Genomic DNA, 9,219 nt, shown 5'->3' with positions numbered 1-9,219 from the left:
GTATTACTTTAATCAACAATAATTGGAACCTACCATGTCCTTGCCTCAAACCAATTGATATCTGGCAGTTTAAAATTAGAAGGCTCAGGAAATTCCTGAAAGGTTGGAGTATCAACATTGAAGCAGCAAAGAAAATACATAAAAAGAATTTGATTGCTGAATATGATTGTCTAGACATTTTGTCTGAAACACAGCCTTTGTTACCAGAGGAGAAAGAGAGGATTAAGACCATTAGGTCTGAACTAGATAAAATCTGGAAAATTGAAGAAATTAAAGCCAAACAAAGAGCTAGGGAAAAAAACACTGCATATTTCCATGCGGTGGCTAATCAGAGAAGAAGAAAGAAAAAAGTTGTTTCTCTGGAAGGACCAGATGGCATTGTCCATGATACTCCCTCTATGCTACAAATTGCTGTGGATTTCTATAAAAATCTTTTTGGCGCCGAACCTAGACTAGATATTAATCTAGATAGTGATTTCTGGGAACAGGAAGACCTTGTTACTGCGAGAAAAACAGATTATTAGATCAACCATTTACTGAAGATGATATCAAAGAGGCTGTTTTTACCTCCTATGCTGAAGGGGCTCCAGGACCAGATGGTTTCCCCTTCCTACTTTACCAAAAGTTTTGGAACACCATCAAACATGATCTGCTTGCACTTTTCCAATATTTTGACAATAATGAAGCTGACCTCTATAGATTCAATTTTGGGATGCTCACTTTAATTCCAAAGGAGCGTGATGCAATATCTCTGAAAAATTTCGTCCCATTGCCTTAACCAATTGTAGCTTTAAGATTTTTGCAAAAGCCTGCACAATAAGATTAGGGAACTGTGCTGACAGACTAATCTCTCTTCCAAACAGCCTTTATTAAAGGCAGATATATCCTTGATAGTGTGGGAACTGTCCATGAAATTATTCATGACATCCACCAGAAAAATGAGAGGAATCCTCCTTAAACTAGACTATGAGAAAGCTTATGATCGAGTTAGCTAAGATTTCCTACATTCTATGTTGGCTTAGAGGGGCTTTAGCCTCAACTAGAGAAAAAAGATTAAGGCACTCACAATTGGTGGCTCTGTTGGAGTTAGATTGAATGATTCTGAAAGTGATTATTTTGTAACTGGCAAGGGACTCAGACAAGGAGACCCTTTGTCCCTAATCCTTTTTAACCTGGTAGCTGATGTCTTCACTAAAATGCTTACTAAAGCTGCAAGAAATTCTATAATTTCTGGTTTATTACCAAAGTTTTGTCAAGGAGGTATCATTAGTCTGCAATATGCAGATGACACCTTAATTTTCCTCAAAAATGACCTAATGATGGCACAAAATTTAAAGTGGATCCTTACACTTTTTGAACAAATCTCTGGGATGAAAATCAATTATCTGACTTGATCCCCATGAACTCAGAGGAGGCAAACATTAACTCTCTTGTTCAGATCTTTGGGTGTAAAAAGAGTGAACTTCCAATTACTTATCTGGGGGTGCCTCTGCATCATAGTAAATTGAGAAAGGAGGATTTACAACCTGTAGTTGATAAAATCATCAAAAGAGTGGCAGGCTAGAGGGGGAGGTTATTCTCATACGCAGAACGCATCATTCTGATTAGGGCCTGTTTGGCCAGCATACCAATCTACTTACTTTCCTTTATTAGGCCATACAATCTATTAACTCACAGATGGCTCACTGTTTATGGGGATAATTATGAAGGACACCACAAGTATCACCTTGCTAACTGGGATATGATGGCCATGAAAAAGGAATATGGTGGGCTGGGGATACCCAATCTAAGAGATTTAAATGTAACACTCCTTGCTTCCTGGATTAATAGGTATCGGTTAGATGCTAACAGATTATGGAAACAGGTAGTTGATTTCAAATATGGAGCAAATGACCCAAACATCTTTGCATGCGATGAAAGAGTTGGTTCAATTTTCTGGAAAGGTATAATGTGGGCTAGTAGAGCTGCTAAGCTTGGTTATCAATGGGTAGTTGGTGATGGCAAATCCATCAGATTCTGGGAAGACCAATGGTTCGGTGGATCCAGTTTAGCAATTCAGTTCTGGAACTTGTATTATATTTGTAATGAAAAGCTAGCAACACTAGCTGAAGTCTGGGATGGGGTTACCATTAGACTCTCATTTAGAAGGAACTTTGGTGCTAGATTGCTAGAACAATGGGAATCCCTCTCTCAAATACTTTCCTCTCTGGTACTATCCCCTGAAAGTGACCAGATGCTGTGGAAACTGAATAATTCTGGGATTTACACCTCAAGGTCGCTGTACGCTATAGTTAACTGTCGGGGGATTTTTCCTGTATATGTCCCTGCCTTATGACCTATCAATATACCTTCCCGAGTACATATGTTTCTTTGGTTACTAACCAATAATAGACTGCTCACTAGAGACAATCTGAGTAAAAGACAAGAAGTTCCTGATAAAACATGCCTCTTCTGTAATGAACCTCAAACAATTTTACATCTGTTTTTTGAATGCGTAGTAGCTAAACTTTTATTCCAAGAGCTAGCTGATATTATTCAGAAACCTGTGATCACCTGTTATGAACAAATGGCTACATATTGGTTGTGCAATAAAAGGAACGGTGTGATCAATACCATAACTGATGCACTTATGTGGACGGTTTGGAAATTCCGTAATGACCTGCTTTTTGCTCGACATGTTTGGTTAAACATTCAGGTACTGTGGAAGAGATCACTGCGCTTGTTGAAGCGCTGGCAACCACCGTGTCTGTTGTTGCTGGAGAACAAGGCCACCAAGGTTCCCCGGCTGCGATAAGGAAGAAACGTCGTGTGGTTACGGGACCAGGGACCCCCGGTTGGCTGAACAGAAACCTCTGAGGCTGTTCTGAGCTGAAGCTGAAGCTATGTCTATCAGGATGCTAGCTTTCCTATGAGAAAATGTTTGTAACGGTTTTGCTGTTAGTACTCTGGTCGTTTTTTCCTTTTGGCACCGGTCGGTGCATTTGCTGTAATACTGAACCTGACGACTGTGGTTTCGTTTCTGTTGAAGTGGAACTGTGCGAAAAGTCTTTCATCTAAAAAAACTAATGATGCACCAGGTGCCCATGCATCTCCCCCGCGCGCATCAGGCCATGCTTTTGCATAGGTGCAATAGAAAGAAAGACTTGGTGTAAAGCAGGAAAGAAGAACGCTCGAATGTGATGTGCTCATGCGCTCTCGACTCAGGGTCGGACAAAAGTGCAACGCAGATCTCCTCGTCCGTTCATTCGCCTTGCACTGCAAGCTTTTGCTTTCGCTCTGCTTTTTTCTCCTCCATGTCCCTATGCATACGGGCATGCCTCGCCTCCAAATCTCAATACAACGTGTAGCCGTAGGACTGATCGTGGCAACTCCGTAGATGCTAGCAGTACATCATTCGTGTCGTGTGATCCCTCCTGTCGGGCTCCTGTAAAGTCGATCTGTCCCTGATTAACCGATCAGAGCTGGTTAATTGCCATGCGACGTGAGCCCATCCATGGCGGATCGATCGATCGATCCCGGTCGCGTGCTCCCGGGCGCGCGCCTTTTTTCTCCCCACGCGGACGGCACGGCACGGCACAATTATTGCGGCGCGCCTTTCGCCGGCCGGCGGGGGAAGTCTCTGGCAGGTTGATCGGTCAGCTCAGCTGAGGAGACGACCGACACAGGCCGGCCCACTCCACCATAGTCCCCCATTCTATAGGTACCCATCACATGATGTGATTACCTGTGTGACTTTGTCAGCTGAGAGTCGTGGACACCACCTGAGTTTTGCGGGATCCCAGCGACCGGGAGCTATAAACCAGAAGGCCCGTAACAGGCCCATTATTTTTGTCCATTGGCACCGTTAAAGCGTAGGAGCCCATGTATTCATCCTACCGATCTCCCCAGCCCATCACAGCCCATATAGAAAGGAAAGCTTCCAATACAAGCCATATTTCGCTAAAAAAACACAGCCCATCATATAAATCGATTGTCTGTCCTGGACCAGAAGATTCCCGACCAGTTTTTTTTTTTTTTGGAGAGATACCTCCTCTTCTCGACTCGTGAATCTCTTCGCTCGGTCGCGCCGTGTGCCGATAAGGCCCTGTAAGGCTGTAACTCGCGAGGGCGCGTGGCCGCCTAGCCAAGCCCATGACAGCTCGCAGCATGTGGCTGTCGAAGCCGGTTCGCTCCGCATCGACCAATCACCGGCCGCTCCAGCGCCTCCAACGGAGAAATATAACCCGCGCCTCATCTCCAAGCCTGTGGACAGCGAGGCACTGAGCTCCACCTTGCACCTAGCCATGGCTTCCACCGCGCTCTCCACCGCCTCCAACCCCACTCGGGTGAGCACTTCTCTTCTTCCCGCACTCATGCTCGCTGCTCTGCCTCTCGATCTTCTCTGTCGATTTATTCTCTAGTCTTTCTATTTCTTATGTGGTGTACGACAGTGTGTCTCTGTTCGTTATGCTTGATGCAGTAGCAGATGAGCAGATCAGATCGTGATGCATGTCAGTTTAGGAAATTTAGCACGAGGATAGTGCCTACCTTCTCTCCTTGTTGTATGAGCTGCGGTACCATTGCCTGATTGCGGTCACCTGGTTGTTTCCTCGAAAATCTGAAGTCGTTTTTCCTTGGTTATCGACACAGACGACGAGTTAAATACCCCTTTGGATAGAAGGACACATAACTTTTGATGATGGTCTAAGCACCTGAATGGTTGGAACGGCGGCCACTAGATAGGATTTTGGATGATGAAAGACAGAGTGCATGCTATGTACTCCTATTTCTTGGTGCCTTTAGCCCTTAGGAATATCAAAAGCTGTGAAGAAAACAAATGGCATGGTTGCTGATTTTGTCCAAGAATCATGCGTCTTATCTTTGCTCTACAAACCAAGAAGACCCACCTGTGCAGTTCAAGTCCTCGGCGAGGCATAATGAACAGAACACGAGATCTAAGCTCAAAACACATACTCCGAACACTAATGCTGCCTTCTAATTGTTCACAACATTACTGTCAGCACTGCCATCTTAGCACACACGGAACTGAACTGAACTGAAACGCTTCCTTTGATCCGTGGTTTACCCAATGGCCGCAGCTCTGCCGGCCCCTTCCTTCGCTGGGCAAGCCGGTCAGGGGCCTGGGCTTCGCCCGGGAGCGCATCCCGAGGAACATCACGTGCATGGCCGGCAGCATCTCCGCCGACCGCGTCCCGGACATGAGTAAGAGGGAGCTGATGAACCTCCTCCTGCTGGGCGCCATCTCGCTCCCCACCTTCGGCATGCTCGTCCCCTACGGCTCCTTCCTCGTCCCCGCCGGGTAAGTCAGCGCCAACTCCTCAATGACCATATATATATACCCATTCCATCTCTCGTTACAGGCAGCTAGCTGACGCTTTGGTTTCGTTCCATTTCCGTAGCTCCGGGAGCAACACCGGCGGGACCGTCGCCAAGGACAAGCTCGGCAACGACATCCTCGTCGAGGAATGGCTCAAGACGCACGGCCCCAACGACCGCACGCTCGCACAGGGACTCAAGGTTAGCACTTAGCAGCAAGCAAGCAGGGGCACACCGGCACAGTGTATTCGGACTGCTCCCGCTGTCTGATCACTGTGTTGTTGTGTTGCAAGATGAAGATGATTGCTGAAAAAAAAAATATCATGTGTTGCTTGCAGGGTGATCCGACGTACCTCGTCGTGGAGGCCGACAAGACCCTCGCCACCTACGGGATCAACGCGGTCTGCACCCACCTTGGCTGCGTCGTGCCGTTTAACACCGCCGAGAACAAGTTCCTTTGCCCTTGCCATGGATCCCAGTACAACAACCAGGGCAAGGTTGTCCGTGGACCTGCTCCCCTGGTAGGAAATACTCCATTTCCGCCTCTGAATGCCTTGCTCAACTGAACCTTTTCTGAAGGATAGGATACTCTGTTTGCTTATTACTGAACTGATATGATCTGCATTGTTCTTCTGAAACAGTCGCTGGCCCTGGTTCATGCTGACGTTGATGATGGCAAGGTCGTCTTCGTCCCGTGGGTCGAGACCGACTTCAGGACCGGCGAGAACCCATGGTGGAAATAAGCAACACAAGCTCCAGCACAGCAATGTCTTTGCTTCTGTGATCAGCCCGTAAAGCCTCCTGTACTGCTGAGAAGCTGCTATAAAACCACCTGTTCCTTGTATCCAGTTATATCTATCTATATACACTGTATGAAATAACAGAAACTTTTCCATTGCATATACTCCGTATCACATATTGAGGACTCTGAATCTGCTAAGATGTAGGCCTTCTTTTGATAGCTGATCAAACCTGCTGAAGGCTATGTCCTAAATCTGGGTGTCTAGATAGTAGTCTGAATAATTCAAGAGATAAGATAGTAGCATATCTGCAGCAATGTTTCAAAAGCATAATACAGAGTAGCCTTTCTATTCAGAAATAGAAATAAGACTTCCCTTTTGTACAAAGTCAAGAATGGAACATTCTTTCTCTCTAGTTTTATTCAGAATAAAAGTCAACATGCCACTCCAAGTTCAGAATCAGCAGGAGATTTAACGCCATCATTTGAGCAGTTGAGGATAAACCTCAAGGATCAACATGAACAAATGAAACAATCAAATTGTATTATATATAAAGGTGACAGATAAGATCAAGGCTAAATTGAATTCAGTACAGCACCCGTTTCAAACTAAGCTTTCACACTGACGAAACACGCAACGTTTACATCAAAGCTTGAGTTAACATATAGAACAGTAAGCTTATGACACAAAATGCAGAATAATGTGTTTCGCAGATAGAAACAACCTAGAATATATGAATCCCGTATTACAGTAACTTGCTACCAATCACACCAAATTTACTCGTAGTAACAACTCAACAATCTATTTCACTCGACGAAAATTGTGATATCCATCCCTTCTCCACCTCCCTCATCTATACAGCAACCCAGAGAAACCAGCGAATGCTCTAAACAACGAAAATTTACCTCACGGCAACGCAAAATTCTTAGCTCAGGTATAATCAATCATCTGAATCAAGGGCTCATGACCAGCTGCAGGAACAGCCCAACGCGGCCATGGCTCTGCCTCCCCTTTCGCCTAGGAAGCGTTGGACCCACCTTCCGGCGGCTTCCCCTCTGCAGGGTAGACGTCCGCGCTGGGCCTGGGCGGCGCGTACATGATCGGACGGAATGGCTGGACGGAGTGCGGGAGGCCGTAGACGCCACCGACGCTTCCAGGTGCGTAGAGATCTCCAGGGCCTTCGTTTCCTCCCCCGCCGACAATGTGGTAAACCGGCCCGGGCATGTAGCCGCCGCCCTGCCCAGCCGCTTCGAGGTAGTGGACCGGGCGCACAGGGAAGTAGTACACCGGCTGCCCCATGTACGGTGGAGGCGGGGCCGGCCATGGCGCGCTCTCCGCGACGTACGGGAACGGAGGCGTGCGCGGCCGGGGTGCCAGCGCGTAGTCCTCGCCGTGCGCCATCTCCATGTCGGACTTGGGCCGCGGGTCCATGCGGGGGCTGGGCTCGTCAGAGGTGGGGTCGAAGCCTAAGAGGTAGTCCAGGTTCGAGGGGTTCTCCGAGACGATCGACGATGCCTCGGATCGGCCGCGGTCGATGGAACCCGGCGCGGGGGCGTTGATTGAGTCGACGAACAGCTGCTCCGAGGTGACGTCGCCGGTGCCGGAGAGGACGGACCCGAAGGCGCCCGCGGAGGAGTGGTCTGGCGGCGAGGAGGCGAAGAGGAAGAGGCGCAGGCGGGGAGGCTTGATGGCGGAGGCGGCGAGGCCGTGGACGCGGTCGAGCTCGTCCATGAGGTTGTCGACGTCGTCGTCGGAGGAGACGGAGATGAGCGCGTCGAGGTCGTCCTGCGGGAGCTGGTACCTGAGCGTCGGGTTGGGCGCGCCCGGGGCGAAGAGCGCGGGGGCGAGCTTGGCGAGCGCGGCGACGAGGACGGCGTAGCAGGCGGTGCGCGGGACGGAGACGATGCGGGTCTCCCCGCCGACGTAGCGGAGCTGCTGGTCGCCCGGGCGCGGCAGGATGCGGCCGCCGAAGCTGCACATGAGGCGCACGCATGGACCCCCGTGCGGCTGCTGCTGCTGCACATGCGCCTGCGAGGGAGGGGCCAGAGGCGGCGGGTGCTGGTAGTTGCCGTTGCCGTTGACGCTGCCGCGAGGGGTGGAGGAGGTGGACGAGGCGCAGTCGTGGTGATGCGACGACGATGACGTCATGGGCGTCGTCGGCGGCGGGCCGTGATGGGCGGAGAAAGAGAGAGGGGATGATGAGATGGCGGGTGGAAGCAGGCTGTAGCAGGAGGTGTTAATTGCAAGGGGGCATCGGGATTTGGGAATCGCAACTTGCAAAGGGGAGAGAGAGAGAGAGAGGTGGGTGGGTGCCTGTCTGGAGAGGAGGACGACAAAGGAGAAGAGGAGGGATTTCTATTAGGTTCGGGCGGGCCCAGTGCTAGCTGTGATCCAAACCCGCGCGGTAATCTTTTCCCTACACATACTTGTTCCAACTTTCGAAAATTCAAAACTTTACACAAAAGAGGGAAATGGCGTTTTGTTTTTTCTCCGGTGGGGCTCATTTGTTTTGCACTTGATTTTATCTAGGTGTATTGCCTTGTAGGCAGAGTGGCACCGTACACAAGTGTTCCATCTTCTCAATACGGGGAATAAAAGTATTCAATGTCTTCCGGATGCACACGGTCAAGAAAAATATAAAAGGCTTCCATAGTTACACCTTTTCCATGGCTATTGATCCCGTGTGAGTAGCGGTAGGACATACAGTTCCGGGTTCTGGGTGATCCAGACCCGGCAAGGAACAAAATTATTGTTCCTAGGGACATTCCGTCACCTGATCTAGCATAGGACGGTTCCCAAGGGAAACGACAGGCCTACCATGGTGCTGCTCTCTCCAGTCCCGGACGTCCCTCCCTCCCTCCCCCGCGCTCTCGGAATGATGGATGTATGGGACTAGTACAACGTAGCCAGGCAGCTGGTGGCACCGTACTCCTCCCAATCTTTTGTGGTGCTAAAAATACTCCAAAAGAAAACTGCAATCTCGCTGTCAGAAAAGGTACTACAGTAAACGTCGAGTTAAATTATTTTTTACGGCAAGTGTTGTGCTAGTACCTCTGTTGTGCTCAAAAGGTTGCGCTGCTGTTTAGTGCGCGCTCTACCGAACAAGCCGCGCAACGCATTACGCAAAGGAACTGAGCGGTGAGCGGGATGCAGAAACTTGCGG

General features: G+C 49.0%; 2 protein-coding genes across 2 annotated transcripts; one reads left to right on the top strand and one right to left on the bottom strand.

The window, feature by feature from the left end:
• Positions 1-4,166: 4,166 nt before the first annotated feature.
• LOC100821378 (cytochrome b6-f complex iron-sulfur subunit, chloroplastic) lies at positions 4,167-6,256 on the top strand. Its single transcript, XM_003562884.4, has 5 exons — positions 4,167-4,325; positions 5,079-5,299; positions 5,400-5,517; positions 5,655-5,837; positions 5,958-6,256. Exons 1-5 carry the CDS (start codon positions 4,284-4,286, stop codon positions 6,057-6,059), a joined length of 666 nt encoding a protein of 221 aa, XP_003562932.1. The 5' UTR covers positions 4,167-4,283; the 3' UTR covers positions 6,060-6,256.
• A 326-nt stretch (positions 6,257-6,582) lies between these two features.
• LOC100821080 lies at positions 6,583-8,366 on the bottom strand. Its single transcript, XM_003562883.4, has one exon. The coding sequence runs from the start codon at positions 8,202-8,204 to the stop codon at positions 7,074-7,076; it is 1,131 nt and encodes a 376-aa protein (XP_003562931.1). The 5' UTR covers positions 8,205-8,366; the 3' UTR covers positions 6,583-7,073.
• Between the last annotated feature and the right edge of the window lie 853 nt (positions 8,367-9,219).

This window comes from Brachypodium distachyon, chromosome 1 (genome assembly GCF_000005505.3).
Source record: "Brachypodium distachyon strain Bd21 chromosome 1, Brachypodium_distachyon_v3.0, whole genome shotgun sequence".
In the NCBI taxonomy this organism is placed as follows: Eukaryota; Viridiplantae; Streptophyta; class Magnoliopsida; order Poales; family Poaceae; genus Brachypodium; species Brachypodium distachyon.
Note: the sequence above shows the minus strand (reverse complement) of the source record. Positions and strands in the feature narration are given on the sequence as shown.

Bases quoted from the DNA above. Each gene is read 5' to 3' on its own strand.
- LOC100821378 (XM_003562884.4), top strand. From the start codon at position 4,284: ATGGCTTCCACCGCGCTCTCCACCGCCTCCAACCCCACTCGG. The intron at 5,300-5,399 runs GTAAGTCAGCGC...CCATTTCCGTAG, and splicing joins TCCTTCCTCGTCCCCGCCGG to CTCCGGGAGCAACACCGGCG. The intron at 5,838-5,957 runs GTAGGAAATACT...CTTCTGAAACAG, and splicing joins TCCGTGGACCTGCTCCCCTG to TCGCTGGCCCTGGTTCATGC.
- LOC100821080 (XM_003562883.4), bottom strand. From the start codon at position 8,204: ATGACGTCATCGTCGTCGCATCACCACGACTGCGCCTCGTCCACCTCC.